General features: G+C 42.9%; 1 protein-coding gene and 1 long non-coding RNA gene across 5 annotated transcripts in view; one reads left to right on the top strand and one right to left on the bottom strand.

Moving 5' to 3' along the window:
• KLF12 (KLF transcription factor 12) overlaps positions 1–12,148 on the bottom strand; it is a 263,859-nt gene extending 251,711 nt beyond the window's left edge. Inside the window, exon 1 of one of the 4 annotated variants that reach the window (XM_061445267.1) lies at positions 11,849–12,148. In XM_061445267.1, coding sequence (XP_061301251.1) covers positions 11,849–12,049 — 201 coding nt within the window. In that variant the 5' untranslated portion in view covers positions 12,050–12,148. Of the gene's footprint in view, positions 1–11,629; positions 11,696–11,848 lie in introns of those variants that run through there. The other 3 variants (XM_061445268.1, XM_061445269.1, XM_061445270.1) reach the window with 3 other exon arrangements.
• A 485-nt stretch (positions 12,149–12,633) lies between these two features.
• Positions 12,634–18,460, top strand: LOC133265078 (uncharacterized). The gene is made up of 2 exons (XR_009741863.1): positions 12,634–13,635; positions 18,137–18,460. It is a non-coding gene; the product is annotated as an uncharacterized LOC133265078 (long non-coding RNA).
• Positions 18,461–18,673: the final 213 nt, after the last annotated feature.

The following is an 18,673-nucleotide window of genomic DNA, read 5'->3' as shown; positions in this document are numbered from 1 at the left end:
GCTTGCAGCATGGGGCTACACCACACAATGGTCCTTGTTCCCAGCCCTGATCCTTCTCACAGGATCTGCACTAGTTACGTCAAATTGAAAAAGAAAGTGACACAGCCAATGAACTTCCTCTTCCCTCTGAGAGGGAGGAACGGAATCATGTTTCCAGGGGTACCAGTTTTCAATAACTCTGCATCTACATCGTTTTGCCTGGCTCCCTGAGGTACACAAGTTGAAATGCAGTTATCACACTGAACAAAACTATACAATGAAAAAGCTGCCCCACCCCACCCAAAACCAACAAAATAATCTTGCTTTGGCATTTAGTAGCTTTTTCAAGATGTTAGGGAGAAGACAGAGAAAGTACGGAGAAAGGCTCATCTTTAGTTTGGTTTCCTTAAAAAATTAGGTTGTCTATGATCACAGTTTTAAGGTCAGAATATGTAGAAATTAAACTTTATTTACATAATTGTACCTCCTCCAGAAGGCTGAGGAAATAGAGCAGTATATATGTAAGCATGGAAGAAAGTCTCCAAAAAGGATTAAATAATTACAGGGAAGAGCTCCCGTTTTTCAAGTACCAGTAGGACGTCAATGACAAGATCACTGCAAAAGAGCATGACTTCTCCGAGTTGAGCAGCAATCAGCAAGATCACCCGAAATCCCTACTCACTCTTTTAAAACTGGTATGATTAATGAACATTTGGGGGAGTGGAGATAGAGGGAATGAAGTATCCCAAAAATAGCATTATTAAATTTGAAATAATCCTGCAAAAACATAGGAAGAAAAAACAGTGAACAAGAGACAGAAAGATCTGAGAAGTGCAGCACAAGATAAGCACACCAAACACTGAGCTTGGGTGATTCTGCTCAGCTGGTACCTTTAGCCAATGAGCATCCTACTTCATACTTTAGATATAATACACTGAATAGATATGTCCAAAAAGGCACCTGAGAAATGGGGTGTCAGTGTCATCAGTTAAGAATAAGTGAAATGTTTGAAAAAGTTATTTATATAGGCAGCTTCACAAAATGAAAACAGATGGCTATTCCTACCTTCTAACAATGTTTAATACTTCCAGAAGAAGCAGGGTAACCAACAGTGCTCTAAAACCTGTCTGGTAAAAAAATGGCCCTTTTCTGCAATGTAATTGTAAGTTCTAACAAAAAAAAAAAAAAAAAAAAAAGACTCTTCTATAAATTGTTCTAAAAAATTAATTTGAAATTAAGAAACCCATTTACATTCCCTTTTTCATCAATGCTCGAGCAGTACAAATTTGATGCTGAACTTTCAAAGAAACTACTAACCTGATAAAAATCATGGATTAAACAAAACTAAAATGTAATAAACTAATCAATAAGCAGGTGAATAACGGAATATCACCTTTCTCACAGCTTACTCAATCACCACAGACAATTAGCTCACTCAGAAACTGAAAAATCTACTGGGAGCAAAAGAAGTTAGATAGATGTGTTTTCCTCTTCTATTTTTTTAATCTAATTATATGCTGAAGGGTAATACCTACTAGTTCTAAAACTCTCAAGGATATTTTGAAACAGAAACTGTGAGTTTCTCTTAATAACCAAGTATTACTTTTCCTTTATTAAAAGTTAGTTTGAAACACAAATACATTTTAGTAAGATTTTTAAAGTAACCTGGCATATTAAAAATAAGTGTATTGATAAAAACTGCTTCAATTATGTTCTCTACAGTTTATGAGTTTCAATTTCTAAGTGTAGCTGGCAGTCAAGAGTAAAATTAAATCATCTACTAAATAAGAAATATTATCAGCCATATTGTAATATTAAGTGTGCAAAAAATTAAAACTCAGTAAATGAGCAGAACTCCGTAAACTTTGTAGTATGCACACAATGCATTCCCTTGGCTAAAAACTTGAGTATTCTCTGCATAAAGACTATTTTGGCTGCTGCACATCGGCACGCTACACGTCACTTACCCAACTGACATCACCAGGAAAAGTAAAATCTGTAAAAACTGCAGAAACCACCCAAAATTTAAACTGATTGTTTAAATCAAGTTTTCCTGCCTGCTACTTTAAAGTCAAAATGATTTAAATGAATTCACCCTCTCCAACAGCCGCAAATTAAAACACTGTTCAATTATGCAAACTCTGAGAAGGAAGAGAGAAGGAATTGACAGGAGACTAGTTGACCGCTCACTTAAGAGACAGAGGTACAACAAGGTTAAGTGGCTGGAAGACAAATGTATGGATAAATTCAGGGTACAAATAATGCATAGATATTAAAGTAATTACGACCACCTAACAGCTTACCAAGGATGATAGCTGATGTCCCACCACATAAAATTTTTTATCTTACAACCGTGTATTCACAAAATGTTCCAGCTCTAAGAAACCATGCTTGCTTCATGCAGACCAAGGTGATATTCTACTGATGCCATTATTTAAAATTATTAGATGATCATAGTGCACTCTTCTGATCTTCAAATCAATGAATCTACATTTTGATCCCATAGTGAGATCTCTTATTTCTCCGTACGTGACCAAGTCCTGCCTGCACTTCAGTTTGCAGTACACTCCTTCCGCTACCTGCTGAAATGCCAACATATCCACCAACAACCTAAGACTTTGAACAGAACCAGCCACCATCCGAAACCATCCTTTGGGATGGCACTGAACTGAAAATGTAGCCTTCCTCTTCACTGAAGGTTTCAAACACGCACTTTTCGAAGCCTTCTCACTAAGTCATTGCAGACTTAAACTGTATTTTACATGCTACTCTACAGAGGTACCCAATGTTTTTTAGTCTATGATAGAAATAATTAAATCCCTCAGTCATCACGGGGCTTCACGTTTAGGCGGAAGACTGCTGTACAAACAGCTAGGAAAGCCTGCATCAGGCACCAAGAGCAAGGATGACAGTTTTAAAGCATAACAGTTCTGTGGTTTAGGAGTAGGCTAGGAGCTAAGAGCTCAGTTTCAAGCTGAAAGCCTCCTATTCGACATACAGCACTAGACAGGTCTCCAAAAACAGGGCTCATATTACAAACTGGGTGAACGAACTGAATTCAGCTTCTGTGTCTAAATTAAAACTTGTAGATCCAGGCAGAAATCCTGCAAAGTCTTTGCAACTTCTGTTGGTTAAATGTGGCTTCATGGCTTCTCTACTGCTGCTTCTACAGCACCTGCAGCAATGTCAAGATGCTTTTAGGACACGGTTCCTGTACTTGACACAGTTGCTAATCTTCAAGCTTCATAAAAGCTGTGGTCTAGTTGCTCAACTTTTAAACCAAAAATGCTATAATGTCTGATGAACTCCAACTGGAATTACTGGTTTATAGAGCATATCAAATGATTGCCACAGCATGTGTCTCACTTCTGCTCCCCCTACAAAAATTACTTTTACAGCTTCTTTGGTACAGATGAAAATTTTCAGGTTTGCTGAATTAATTTTAACATTGTACAACACAATGAGAACATTTCCATTGACTGTTTTTATATTTCAAGTATTTAACTGATACAAAAAGAAAACTTTTCATGCTACCCTCATGTTTCTATATATGTTATCACAGTTAACATCCAAGGAGTCACCCTGGATGTGGATCAACCCTAGCTAGCTCTGGGTCTGGTGCAAGTCACTCCAGCACCCATGGTTTTTTAAAGGCAAGGAAAAAGACATGTCAACAAAAGACACACACATAGAACTTCATTAATATTTAGGAGGGATCTGAAAGTACAAGTACTTTTCATTTCTGCTGATGTACTTCAGGCTGTGCCCACAGAGGACTTTCATTCCAAACCACCAAGGTCCTGGTGCTCTCCCTAATGTAAGAAACTACAGCCTGGCAAGGGGTGCTCACTCTCACAACACATGGGCTAAGTCAAACACCAAATAACGAAAGCCACGAGAAGAACCCACAGAAGCTGCTGCTCCTTCTTCACCACCACCAAATCCTGCAGGGCCAGGAAATGCTTCTCCCAGGATTTCCTCAAAGAAGGTCTCCTCTCACCTATCTTTAAACAAGTACAGTGTATGCATCCATGTGCAAGCTAAACATCTGAGACTTCCTCTACTGCCAGCCAACAGAGAGGTTTTCCAATGGTCTTTTGACCATGGGAATGACTCTGGTGTCATGATTTTAATACACACCTCTGAGGCAAGGATGAGCTAGACTCCTTCTGGGGGGAAGGAATGCATTTTATTCAAGCTATCTGCCAGAACTGACTTAGGCAAGTGTCTGTGATTGCTATGCAGACTCAAGCCTCCCATCCCTGCCTAGCCCACATGCTTCTTTAGCATTGCAATGAAAAAGAAATAATGTCTTCCTAAATCCAGCAATACGTAAAAGCTGAAGGAGAGCACGTCTCCAGCAAGCATAAAATAAATCCATCTTGAATACTGGCTAGGATGCAAAAAAGAACTAAGTCTCATGATATTTTTCAGTTCACACTACGTTTATATTTAATTGTTCCATGTGACTACTGTAAACTTTACCCCAATAGCGCCACAACCAAAAATTACAAATCTGACACGTTCTCAAATCAGGAAGTCCAAAATTTTTGATATATTTTCTTAAGATAAATGTCAATGACATTTTAGCAAAATGTTGATTTAGCTGAATATAGATCTGGAAAGCAAAAGTGAAAATGGCAATGCTTTCCGAAATAGCAGCCTCCAAATCTGCCTGCTAACTAGACTGAGTTTGCATGCTCTCCCTGTCAAAAGGGGAAAAAACAACCCATTTAACTCATTTTTTCCATTCAAAATTCTGTAGGGCACTGTCTATGCAAAAGATTTCCTTGCTTAGAATGGAACCAGGAAAAAATTAAGTTCCCTTGTAACTGTTACTGATTTATAGAAACTGCAAATGAATGGGGTTTGCCCCCACCTTTTACGGAAAATCTTTTCCTACTTAACCCAAATTTTCTTGCAACTGATGCTCTGAAAAAGGAACTGGAAGAGCTCCAACTACTGTCCAAACTTTAAATGATTTCAAAGTGTCATGAATCACAGCTCTTTACGTGCTTTCCTAGTGCACTGCCAATCCATACTTGAAGACTAACTCAAACCTGGTTTATGCCAGCATTGCACACTCAAAGATGCAAAAGAAAAAAAAAAAATATTTCTACATTATCCTGATTTTAAGTCAAGTCCTGAACAGATTCATGTTAGACATTACCACGTAATACAGCCACTTTCTTTTTTCCCTAGGAAGAACTGGCAGCTGATAGCCACTGAGGCATTTAGGATTAATGGTATCTCATATGACAATGTGTCATCACATTTGCTATAGAAAGTGTCCTCAAATTTTAGCAGACCATCTGAAAACGCTGGTCCCATGGAAAAAAAAGAAAAGGAGTAACATCCATGGTAAATTACAACAGTCACAGTTGTTCTTTGAAATTCATGTTACAAATTTCTAATATTGCACTTAACAAACTTGAATCATTTCAGCTGAAATTCTCAGTGACTGCTTCTGCAAAGTTTGGAAAGTTTCTGAGAACACACCAGTCACTTCTGATGATTTTGGTAATGGAGAAAAGCAGCTAAAAAAATCATTGATAACATTTTGTTTGGAAAGATTCTCCCTTATGGATCCCACAGAAAAAGACAGAAAGTGCTGAAGTTAGATAGCCGCCTTTACCCATGTCAATCCCAGTCTGCCAACACTTAAAAGTATCTGAGAACTGCAGTTCACCCATGCTCAGGAAGGCTTCCAGAGCTTGCTCCAGCTCTGCTCACGGACCCAAACTTATTTCCAGCTGACCTGAGCTCTCTGCACATCACCTGCACCCAGCCAGCCAGCCAGCATAACCGTGCATCCCGCGTTGCTGTCCAGCACCTATAATGCTCCAGGAAAGAAATGGAACACCACCAGCAGCAAAGCCCTCCTTGGCCTAAGCAAAGGAAAAAAAACTATTTAGGCAGTCAGCAGGAGGATCAGAGTTAGCATGCATAACCTTGTGCTCTTTGCAGCTCTGACCACAGCACAATGCCCCACACTAATTAGGAACTGGGGTCATTGCTTACCACCTTACAGAGAGGGTAACAAAGTGGTTGTCCTAGGTGACATCTGACAAAACCAGCACCAGAATCCAGGTCTCCCAACAGGATACACCATCTGATTAATTATCCCCTTTGTGGCGCTGATGTCCAAGGTCATGCATTTGATTGTTCCATGTTTAAACAACAAGAACACACTCGCCCCACTGCCAGAAACAAAGCTCAAAGATTCCTGAGTCCCATCATTACCCTGCTATGTAGCAAACACTGTGCCAGCCATTAGCAAAGAGCTGTGCTTCATTCTTCATTCCAGTCCTAGAGGCTGGTTCACAGAGAGGACAAAAGCTTGCTACTGCTAACCAGACATTCCTTAACTCAAGTGGTGCTGGTCTGAGCAGCAACCTGTCAACACCAGCACCACCAGCAACCCACAAATGGATAAACACTATTGCACATGAAAGCATTTATTTCAAGGAAAAAAAAAAAAAAAAACAAACCCAAAAACAAAACCTATGAACAAATAAACAAACCATCAGATTGAAAAAGAATATAGGCATTACTAGGACGGCATTCAGAGGGCAGGAAATGCCAGCATGAAATGGTCTTGGCAAACTTTATTCAGTATTACTGAGTGTAGACTTTTAATAATCTTTGATCATAGGCTCTCCGGTGACACCAGCACACACAGTTTCAGTTCTGATACACCTTAGCTTTTGCATTCCTGTGATTTTACTGAACTTTAAATTTAAAAAGGAATAATTAGCAAGCCGATACCTAGACAAGTCCTACCCTTGTCCCTGCAGCAGAAGGGGCTCCTATGACACAGGAGCTGATGTTCACAGATGTGAAATGCATGAAGAAACTCATTCAGTATAAAGCATACAGTCCCTGAATATATTTCACATGACTTCACATATTACCAAGTCCTACCATATATTTCAGTTGAGAAACACAGGGATGGCTCATGCCACCATCCCTTCCCAAAAATGCAGGAAATGACCGAAATAGTTACAAGATCCAAGGCACACCATAATTTAAAGTTGTCTTCTCCAAATCAAAACACATCATTCTGCAGCAGACACAAATGCAAAAAATACTTGTAATTTAATTTTGGCTTACACCAAGGTCTAGCTCATGCTTTCTGATAAAGACCATGAGATTTTACACTGAACTCAGGAAAGTGCACACAAGCTCAGGGTTACATACAGTGTAGGAATACTGACTTCTTGGCAGAGCCATATTCTTTTTTTTTCTTCTGTCTCCCAGTATTAAGAATTCTCTGCCACCAAAAGGTAAATAAAGCTGACTAAAGAATACTCTATCACTTTTGTGTTATAGTTATTGCCTGGGAGCAAACACAAGAACCCAGACTCAGAATAAACGTCAAACCTACCAGTCACACCAAACTTTGAGAAGTATGAGAAAGTTCACAGATTTTAGGGCACCAGGTCTAAGTGTGGAAGAGAGCTTCCAAATGCAAATGCAGTACCACTAGCACAGACCTGGATTTTGTTGTTCCTTTTTATAGATATATAAACCAAAAGAGACTGTACAAACATCCTCACATTGGTCCAATTTTACTAGCTTTTGCAACAGTGCCACATACATATATTAGGTTCAGTCAACACTCCAGTCCAGTCTGTCAAGACAGTCCTATGTCTCGCTATAAAGTAAAACAATAATTTTGACACCGACTCCCCAAATAACTCTTGCTGCGCTTTTCTTTCTTGCATTTAGTACCAACTAAAAAAAAAAAATAAATAAACCATTCAGTTGAAACAAGAGGAGTCTAAAGTTCAACTGCTGAACAGAGGATAAGCTTACACAGAGTTTTTTCCACTGATGAAAAATGCTGAAAGTGCCCTTAGTATTACATGCAAAAGCCCTTCTCTTTTTTATAGCGTAAGTATGCATTTCACTTGTAAAAAGATAATTTCGCTGCATAGGAACCATAGTCATTTCATGCTTTCACCTTTGCACTTCCAAGACTCAAAATCTGTCTTACAGTTACAGCACAGCACACTCTGTACAAAAGGAAAAGAAAGGCAACAACTTGACTACTCAATACTTTTCTTTACATCTCACTTTGAAACAGCATGCTCATTCTAAGCTCTCCTCTCTAGCTGGGGGAAGTGAGCATGCTTGTGTTTGCAGCTCCTCCTCTTCCAAAGACGCACAGCTGCAGCTGTAGTAAACAACCACTAGTCAGAAGCTGAGAAGGTCAAAGTCTCAGTGCTGCATCCATTTCAGCTTCTCTAAAAATGAAATTTACATTTCACTCAATTAATTTTTGAGTCACTTTGTAGTTACATCAAGGTAAGGCAAAACACAATCACCCTCCAACAAAATAAATCAAGATACAACACTTCAAAAGTCACAAGCAAAACACTTCAGTAAAAATAATTCCCCAGCTTTATTAATACACAAACACCTCACAGTCTCTTGTTTCACTTAATTCAAACAAAGATTTGGTCAAAACCAACCTTATACTGACAAGACCTGTTACACAATGCAGACAACACTTACTGAAGGAACAAGCAAGGAAGCTGGCCATCCTGAAAAGCATCACCAGTTGCCACACAAGCCTGACAGAAGTGATCCAGCAGCCTGAAGCACGGAGTCAACAGCACCGTAACTTTGGGAAGGCTAAGCGGGCATCATCCACCCACTGATGAGAAAAGGCATTCACTTTCCGTTTATGCCATGAACTACCCAAAATCTAAACAACAGGACGCCCTTCTAGTGCCAAAACTTGCACTGAATTACACAGACCTTCTGGAGCCCCATGGCGTTGGTGGAACCCAACTCCCCAAACACCCAGGAGAGCATACCTATCTTCCTTCAAAAACATGGTCTGCACTTCTATTAAATTATGGTGGGTACCATCACCCAGCACCTCGGTCTGAGTGGAGACGGTCACTACCAAGTGGTTCTGCAGCCCAAGCCCTGCACTGACCCTGCTCCATCACCTTCTGGGGGAAGAAGAGCTATTTCTTACCCACCACACCTCAGCCTGGTCTCTGCAGCAGAGCTCTGCTTGAGCACCCCGAGAGAAACAGCTGGCAGAGGACTCCATGATTAGCTTGTCCTGGAATCTTCAAGTTTATTTTTAAAAGTTGTTACCCAGCCTTCTTGGGCTCTCAGGGGCGTTTCCAGCCAAGGCTTTTCTACAAGAGGTCGCAGGAAGGCCTGCAAATATTGCCACTGAGTATTACTGGGGAGAGAAATAAATTAAAGACACCTCATTTCCCATCCCCCCCTCCTTCACTCACTGACACTGCCTCACTCCCAGAAGCACAAACCAAACAGTATCTCCCACATCCTAAACTCCTTCCCAGCCCCTCCAGCACATGTGCAGTCACTCATCAAATGCCCCACAGCACATCTCCTCCTCAAAAAGCCTCTCTTTTCCACACACAACTGGGGGACAGAAGAGAAAACACAATTTTTTTTTTTTTTTTTTTTTTTGCAGTACCTCTGAACTGTATCGACTTCTCCATGAACCCGGGGGGGGGGAATAAAAAAAAGGGGGAAAAGGGGGAGTGGGTGTGTAAATCCACCTTGTAAAGCTGTCCGAATCCTAATGAGGAGGTTTGCCTGAAGGAAGGTGCCCCCCTCCCCCCAACTCAGTTCCAGGTACCAGACACAGCAAGGGAAAGGAAGAGGAAAGGAATAATAAAAGGAAAAAAGAAAACAGTCAGAAATACTAAGGCGGATGCTCCCAGTGCTGCTCTGGAGGCAGCGGGGGGGGGCGGCCTGAGCAGGGGTGCGCATGGGTGCTGCTCCAGCTTTGGAAGGGGTGATGTCATCCCACCAAGCTCCAGCGCCGGCACCTGCCGGCAGCATAGCGGTAGCAGCTCCGGCCGGCTGCCAAAGCCTCGGGCAGGGGGAACAGCAAGTAATAATGAAAAGCCCTAAAAATACTAAATAATCCTAACACAAAACCCCCGCTCCCTTGGCTCCGCGCGGCCACTTGGTGACGTTGGGTGACACGCCAGGCTGCAGTCAGCGGTTTCAAGTTGATTACGTCCCATTAGAGAGATATTCCCCCTCCCCCCCCCGCACCAACCATATATTGAAATAAAAAAAAAATCAGTAGACCGGGTTTATGCAGCCTTACGTCATTAATAAAACGCCTCTATCGCCCCCTCTGTGACCTATTCAGCCCACTTACTAATCCAGCGCTAAAACCACTTCGCTGTTCTTGTGCATTTCGGAGTTGTAGACCAACCAGAAAGCAGAAAATGGAGCCCTTATGCCAGCGCTACATAAAACCACCCCGCAAAGTTGCCGCGGATATCTACCTGCCGAGAGCGAGATAGCAAGGGGACAGCACGGGGAACACCACGGGAGGGGCACATCACCATTTCTTTCACGGTGGATAATTAAAAAATAAACTGGTTTACTCACTTATGCAGGGGGACTGCCGAAAGCTTGCAGGATTTTACAAGCCCGACATAAACCCGAGTGCAAGTGAACTTCTCTTCAGTGCCTCCCTAACAAACTGCTGGTACCTGCTCCCTAAGCGTGTGAATCATCTTATTTGCCATGGCACGATCCAAAAAAACCCCGCTGTCTGGAGCGGAGCATCACACCCCTGCAAATCATGGCGGGGGGGGGGGGGAGGACGGGAACATAAAATAACCCATCTTGGCTGCTCCTATCCACCTTCCCCCTCCCCCTCAAAAGAAAAAAATCCTTTTGGAGGCGGACAGGAGCCCAGATTTCATCCCAGAGCATTCCCCAACAGAAACCTCTTGGTGGGGTTCGCAAGGGGAACACCGAAGCCATGGGGAGAGCGGGCACACGCATCTCCCGCAGCCACTCTGGGCATAGGTTTTAACGTAAATACCAGCAGTTTGCTCCCCAAGCAACGCCGTCCGACTTCTGAAACAGCAAGTATTTATTTTAGAAAAGATAATTATTTTGGTAGAAGGTAATGTAGCGGTACGCTCTTGGTCTTTATTCCCCCCCACAGATCATTACATTGATTTTTTTTTTCCCCCGTAGAGTGTTACACACCTATACCCCCCCCCCCGAGTATTTCGCTCCTATTTATGTGTATATATATATATTTTTTTTTTTTTTTTAACACTTCCTTTACTATTAAATTTCCCACTCCAAAGGCGCAGGGGCACCGCGGCCGCCCCGGGGACGGGAGCACAAAGAGCTGGGCGCTCCCAGCTCGCCGCTCATCACTCCTGGCTTATCGCTTTTCATTTTTCCCCCCTCTTTTTCACCGCCTTCTCCCACTCCCTCCTCTCGCCCCCCTTCTAAAACCTCAGCGGGAAAGTTGAGGGAAAAGTTCGGGCCGGCCCCCAACACCCTGCACACACACCCCATTGCCACCCCCCTCCGGTACTGCTGCCACCAGGGCACCGGGAAGGATGGAGGGGAGGGATGGGATGGGAGGAGGGATGGAGGGCGGGAGGGCACCGCCGTTAACCCCCGACTGCGCTGGGGGAAGAAGGGGGAGAAAGAGGAATTGGATAGACGGTGTGCGCTGTGCACCCGCTTTTCTTTAAAATTATTTAACTTCTGTACCGGAACGATTTGGTTGGGGTTTTTTTTTGTGAAATAGAAACCTGATTGGGACAGCAGCAAAAAACCTACACGTTATCCGTTTATTCCGGTAAGAAAGGGAATCGGCACAGACCTGAGCAGAAGCAGCAGAGCAGGAGAAACTGTTTCCTTCCCCTGACACAGGGTCCCCGCTCGCTCTCTCTGCCCGCTCGCTCTGTCTGCCCACCCGCCCGCCCCTCATCTCCCCGGGCAGCACCACACGGACGGACGGACGGACGGACAGACGCAGACGCCGTCCCCGGGTAATGAATGGGGACAGCTCGGGGAGCCGCGGCTCTCGCCACCGACTTACCCGCGTCACATGATGAGCCGGGGCCAGGCTGGGCCGGGGGTGGGGGCTCCCGGCGCCGCCTCTCCTCGCCTCACGGTGGTGCCGCCGCCGAGACACCCCACCAGCCGCTTCAGACAAAGGGCCCGGTCCGGACCGGCGTCCCCCTCCCCAGCTCCCGGCCCCTGCTCCGGCCGCGGCGGGCGCCGGTGGCGTCGCTGGCATGCGGCGCGTCCCCGCCCCCACCGGCAGCCGGGCGGAGGGAGGGAGGGGAGGGGAGGGGCCGCGCCCCCGGCACCCGGTGCACCGCCCGCCCTGCCCCGCCCCGGGGGGGTGGGGACGGGAACGCCCGGCCGCACCGCCCCTGCCCCGGACACGGCCCCGGGCCCGGACACGGCCCCGGACCCGCCCGGCTGCGGGGGGCAGGGCAGCGGAGCGCCGCTGGGAGGGGCCGGGCGGGGCCGGCAGCGGGGGCGCCGAGGGGAGGCCCGGGGTGGGGGAGCGCCGAGGGCAGGCTGGGCCGGGCAGGGCGGGGCCGAGCGGAGGGGGGCAGGTTAACAGCGGGTGGGACGAGGCGGAAACAGGGGGCAATGGGGACGCTGAGGGGCCAAGGCGGTGGCAGTGCTGAGGGGAGCCCGTCGGGGACATGGCGGTCGCGGCACTGAGGAGCGTCCCGAGGGAACGACTCACGGGGCGGGCGACGTGGAGGCTGAGGGGAGCTGCGGGGCAGGGCACACGCAGATTGAGGCACGGAGCAGGCGGGGCGCGGTGGATCGCGGCTGCCTGGGGGGCTCGCAGGGGCTGGGTCAGCAAACCTGGCTTTTTGTGGTTTGTTTTTTGTTCACGGAGGCACAGAAGTAAAGGCTTTATAACAACATACAGAGAAAGAGACTCCAAAATCTTAAAGTGTGCTTAAAACCTAAACTGTTTTATCACATTAATGGTTTGAAAGAACTTTAGAAAACCTTAGGAAACAAAAACATAATTCCTGAGAATCAGTGGTTAAACTTTAAGCAGATTTCTTTTCAAAAGCATTTTTATGCTTATGTGTTTACACAGTGAAGTACTTCGGTGGAAAGATCCTGGCCCGCGCCTGACCAGTGTCAAGGCTATTAGTCTGGCCTGTCAGGTTACCTAGGGGTTCCCTTGCATCCTAGAGCCTTTTGTTAATGAAAAGCTAATGTGGCTGTTTTCTGCCGCCTCTTCTATGGTTCGTGTTGCATGAAGTAAACACTGTGGCCAGAGTGCAGGTGAGCTTTGGCCAGGCCTGCCTGCTAAGATGGACAATGTCTGGGGGAACAGGGTTCAGTTTAAGGAAGCTTAACAGCCTGGTGAACAGTAAGGGCGCCATGCTGGACAGGACACCATGGTCAGAGCAGGTAGAAAATGGCAAGTTCTTACTGAATTCCCCACCCCTGCCCTTCCTCAGATTCAGGCTCAGCTCAGCAGTTCCAGAGGTGCCCACTCGTAACAATACTTTAGTAAATAAAACGCAAAAAGAGGGATCCCTTGTCTAGTGCATTGGCCCGTCACGCGAGTGTGTTTGTAAAAGCGTGTGTAGCTTGTCTGTTTACACAGAAAGCCAGGCTGAGCTCGGGTAAATAATTACTGCTAAAACACCATTACTTTAATTAAATACAAACTAATGTTTGCTACTCTACACAGTATTTACCAAGGAAGCCAGAAGAACCAGAACCAATGTTTGTTCCCTTACAGGATTTCATGCCAACTGCCTGAAATACATCTCTGCATCTCTTCGTGTGTTCTCACTGTAACTGGTCCTCTGCTGCCTTTCAGTGTAAGCTGTTTAGGTAACAACCCCCTCACTATTTGTCCCTGCATCTTACCTCTGTTTCCACAAGGTAAAAAAAAAAAGAAAAGGCAGAATACCAAATAAGAAATGTTAAAATGGTTATAAACAGAAATCTGCTTCACAGTCTCTATAAATGTGTGTATCCAGAAGCTATAAAGGGGATTGGGTACGATTTAGTATTATAATGTTGCCTCTAGTGTAAACATTTGCTCTGGAGAAAAGTGAGCACCAAGTTAAAATACAGTCTAGTGACTCAAGCAATTTATTTCCTTACATTATTACTTAAGATACAGAACCGATTCCAGCAAGTCACCCTGAGTTACATATGTGATTCATTAGATTTCAGGAGATTTTACCCAAGTCAAAAGTTAACGCTGTAACACTTGTTTTAAAAGATAAAATACGTAAGCCTGTAAGGGGAGAAGGCTACCATAGAACACCACTGGAAACATTCCCTGGACAGATGCATAGATTATATTCAGATTTATCAATAAAAAAGCCATGAGTATTAACATTCAGCCTTAACCACTGGGAACATGGAGCAAGGCTTTCCCAGCACTGAGTGTTCTGCAGAGGTAAACTGGTTTCTACCTACTGACGTTAAAGAATTAATGAATACTTGGCACATGAAAAATGAATAGTGATAGCGGGAAGAATATTGCATGTAGATGGTGCGATAAGGTGGGGAACAGAGAAACAGAGAAACATGTTATACGTGTTTCCATGCCCTGAGAAGCAAACGAAGCTCATTTCCATTGAATTTCAGATAAAATGTTTAAAAACATCGATATTTATTTTGTCATATTTAGAAATGTTTTGTTCATTTATCTAATATACCTGAGGAAATCATCTCAAAGAGGTGATCATCTCAAAGAGGCTTGGCTGACTGGCATTTGGTGATAAAATTTGTTCTCTGTGAGCTTCATTATGTGCTATGTTCACTGTTTACATGGTCTATTGCCTGCTGCTAAGAACTATTACCCATATGCATGAATTTGCAGGGCAGTATCTAAAGCAAAAAATATGTAGCTTCATTTGCAGGAGAAATGTATTACATGTTTATATATCAATAGGTTGATACAGAAGTAGGGATATTACACATTAGTGTTTGATATATATCACGGATTTATAGAGAAATGTAGTTCTCAATCACATGCTTTTATGGAAAACTTGTCCTACTAAATCACCAACTTGGCTCACTCCATACACCTGACCCTTCTGTTTCCATTCTCATCTGGCTTAACAAAGCGCACATTGTCTATTTGAAAATGTTCTGGCTTACAATTTAACACAGAAACATTTTGAAAACATTTGGTATTTCTAAAGATTTAGAAAGCTCTCTTTATTTTTTTGCTTGAGAAAAGACACTTTAATCACATTTCCTGTTAAATGAGCAAGACTTTTCAGCATGCCATGTTTTCAGAAACACAGCCTTAAATTTTGAAACAGGAACCTAACAGTGTATTGCCAAACACAATTCTAAAAATAGAAAACCCATACTTTTGGAAGCCAGGAGAACAAATCAGCCCACGAAACATTTTTGGTTGCTTAACTTTTTCATAAGCTTGACAATTGTGTTTTCATGCATATTTTAGACTTTTTCCCTAATCCTCCACTTCTGCCATAATGCTGACAGAGCAGTACTACTAACTTGCTTGTATCAAGTCTTATCACTCAGAGTCACAGACGCCTCTCTCCAGTCTTCTTGGAGGTGTTCTTCCCCTGATGGAGTTTCCCCAAACTTACCAAAAGGAAGGTCCTATAAAATTTACTCAAGAGTTACTCAGCCTCTTACCTCTCCTGTGTCTGTCCTCCACTGATACAGAATTTTCTTCACCATTCTTCCCCAATATCCGTTGTCCTGTTTGCATTTTGTCTTAGATCCTCGTCCAGCACCAAACAGATAATAATTGTGAAAGCAATTTAGCGATTTCTACCTTTTAATTTTTGCGTGCCTTTTTTTTTTTTTTTAATCATAATTAATCAATCATTTTTCAAAATGGGGAATGGCATCACCAGCAGAGAGCACACTGGAACCTCAGAACAAAAGAAAACAGAAAATCAATAGCATATTTTTACAATGCAAGCCTGAAACACATAAAAATACATCTGAAAGAAATCAGTGATGTGCTGAATATCAGAAGATTGTCATTGAAATTAACACCAGTTATAAAATATCACTCTTAAGTTATCTATTGTTTATTCCATTTCAGCTTGCATTCAATTTTCTAACTCAAATAAACTTAAAGTCAACCTCACTACCCAAACAAAAAACTAAATGCATTTTCAATTTGGGATGCATGGTTAGACAAAAGCTTTAACAAATTACGTGATATATTTTAGAAGACAGACTGTGTTCGTTTGCTGAACTTAGGGAAGCCTTTGGGCTGACAGATAATCAGTTCAAATACCTGCAGTTGAGGGACTGTGTTAGCAGTTCCTTTCATAAGCCTTCCTTTTTGGATACAGGCAAATAAATGAGTTTTCTTTGCTAAGGAATTGACCACATCAGCAGATCCAGCCTTTTGGGTATGGTTGCTATCTTGCAATCCAGCCTGTGATCATCTGCCAAGTGCTTCCTCCACTCCTTCTCCACTCCAACTGCTGTTAAGCCCAACATAAAAACGTGGGCCTTGCCCCTTTATCCAATAGCTGCTATCAAGTATGAGGTTGCGATGTTGCAGACTTTTTTGGGGCAGGGATGTCAGCTTCTGTTTCTTTGAATCTACTTCTAAAGTGTTTCAACACGCATGGCACTCTGCCATCAAACGCTAGGGTTTATAGCCAACTTCTAGGTGGCCATTAACCAAAATGGTCAATCTAAAACGTGGAAGTGCAACTAACAAGCAACACTATCCTATTTCATGTGACTCACTCAAACATCAGCAGTAATACTCCTTGGGTATGAACATCAGAGCTTTTGTACACCACATTCATACTTTTCTGTACTCTGTATAAACCAGTTGTTCATTCTTAGACAGACTATCAGGAAATCATCTTCCCTTCAGCCCACTCTCCTTAAAAAATCCCCAAGAAAAACAACCTAGCTCAGTGTATGAGTGGCAGTGTTAGTGTACACACTTACTAATGGAGAATAGTTCAGTTATGCTGCACAAAAGAGGAAAATTATAATCTGATATAATAGGTGAATGTTTTTCACCAGGGACTGAGGTCAAAATACTCAGTTTGCCAGATTTAGACTAGCAATGTTGCCAAGACACATATTCTAGGAAAGTGGGGCCACACAGTATTAATGCTTCACTCCCTTGATCTGAAAGCTCTGTGCCCTTTCTATTACCTTGGATTGAGACCATGCACTATTTTTTTTCTTAATTTTAAACTTGTCTGCTTTCAGCAAGAGTTCTTAAAGGGTTGTGGTCTTATTTAAGAGGCAGAAGAACAGGAGGAACAGTTCATTATTTAGTATAATCCGACATTAGCAAAAGATGGTAGGGAGTAGGAAATCATTGAGGAACGTGTTTTGAGAAAGAAGGAGCTTTGGGTTTTTACAATGTTTGGCTAATATTTTTTGTAAGAAAAAGAAAAGGAGAAAACCACTTCCTGGTTATGGACAGTGTGTCAGTTTGATGCCCAGGAACAGAATATGTCGATCTGGACTTTCATTTCAAAACTCTGTAGTTTGTAGCTGTATTTATGGACCTAAATCCTAAATTCATTACCCTGAGAAAATTTCTTACATCGATTTAAGCTCCATGTTCAATTCCATTATCTCAGTCCTCATATTGTGGTGTTTGGTTGTTCAGGAGGAAAAAAAAAAGGGGGGGATCCCTTAAAGAGTGCTTTATAAAGACAGGTATGCTGTTTTCTCACAGGAACATTAAACCTACTCTGTTGCTAATGCAGAGAAATGGTGAGGAACAATCTTACCAAGTTTTCCTTGTAACTCGCTCTGTCTCATGATCTCTGTGGCTTCTGGTTATTTTGCTCTCCACTGTGTCTTTGTAAAATTGGTGATACCCGATTTATACCCTGTGCAGGGGTTTCATAGGCTACAAAAGAAGTTCTGCACATGAAGGACCTGGAGGAGCAGTTTAAAAGCCAGAAGAAAGGTTTCAGAAATATCAGCATTTGTGCATTGGGACTGAGAAGCATTCTGCAGGCATGTTAGCAAAGGAACATGTTCAGCTGGGCATGGATGTGATTTTGTACCTAGCAGGCAGCCAAAAACACCTGGGGTATCTTCTTTGCATATATTATCATATTCACACTCTTCCTTGACAGTTTTTAGGTATATCAAATATTTTCAATAAATCCTGGTGGTTTTTTTTTTCCCAGTTGTTTTTATTTCAGCCAAGTTCATTGTTCTTCATGGAGGTGTTAAATAAATTATAACAGTATCAGTCTCCAAATAAATAAGCACTTTGATGCTTTTTCTTTACTCAGACAGCATTCCTCCTTTCCCATCTTCCACCCTGTCTTACAGATGCTTTCCTGTGTTACTAAGGCCCTCACCGTGATAACTTCTGTTTTGATTTCAGGGCCACGCAATTTGGCTTTTCTGGTACCAGAATCCGTGGATTCAAGACATACCTACCTGGTCACAAGAATGGAAAAGATTCAGAATCAGATTGGAAATGGGACGCATTTGAAACGGTTCTTTTCAACACTTCTGTTATTTCATTAGGTTGGCTTGAAATTGCTACGTTTGCACCTGCGCACCATGGACATTGCCATGGTCATGGAGATTTTCAGATTGTATGCTTTCTGGATACTAAAGGTTGATGGTTCATAAGCATTAAGATGTTTCATCTGGACTTAGTTGTACATACCACATTTCAGATTAGTAAATTATCATTTTTTAATGTGTTAGAGTTGTTTTTTTAATGGAGAATTTGACAGATTATTAACCATAGTTGTGCCACTGGGTATCACTCTAACAGATGAAACACTTAATCATCGTATTGTAGCAATTGCTTACTTAATGTCTGGGCTTGTTTTTGTGGTTTGGGAATTTTTTTTTAACTGAGAGAATTAATTCATTTGAGTGACTGCAAAGCTCAAATACCACTTATCAA

The sequence above is a fragment of the Pezoporus flaviventris genome, unplaced genomic scaffold, assembly GCF_033815535.1.
Source record: "Pezoporus flaviventris isolate CSIRO_AGI_PZ_B2104156 unplaced genomic scaffold, CSIRO_AGI_Pfla_v1 ptg000003l, whole genome shotgun sequence".
Lineage (NCBI taxonomy): Eukaryota > Metazoa > Chordata > Aves > Psittaciformes > Psittacidae > Pezoporus > Pezoporus flaviventris.
Note: the sequence above shows the minus strand (reverse complement) of the source record. Positions and strands in the feature narration are given on the sequence as shown.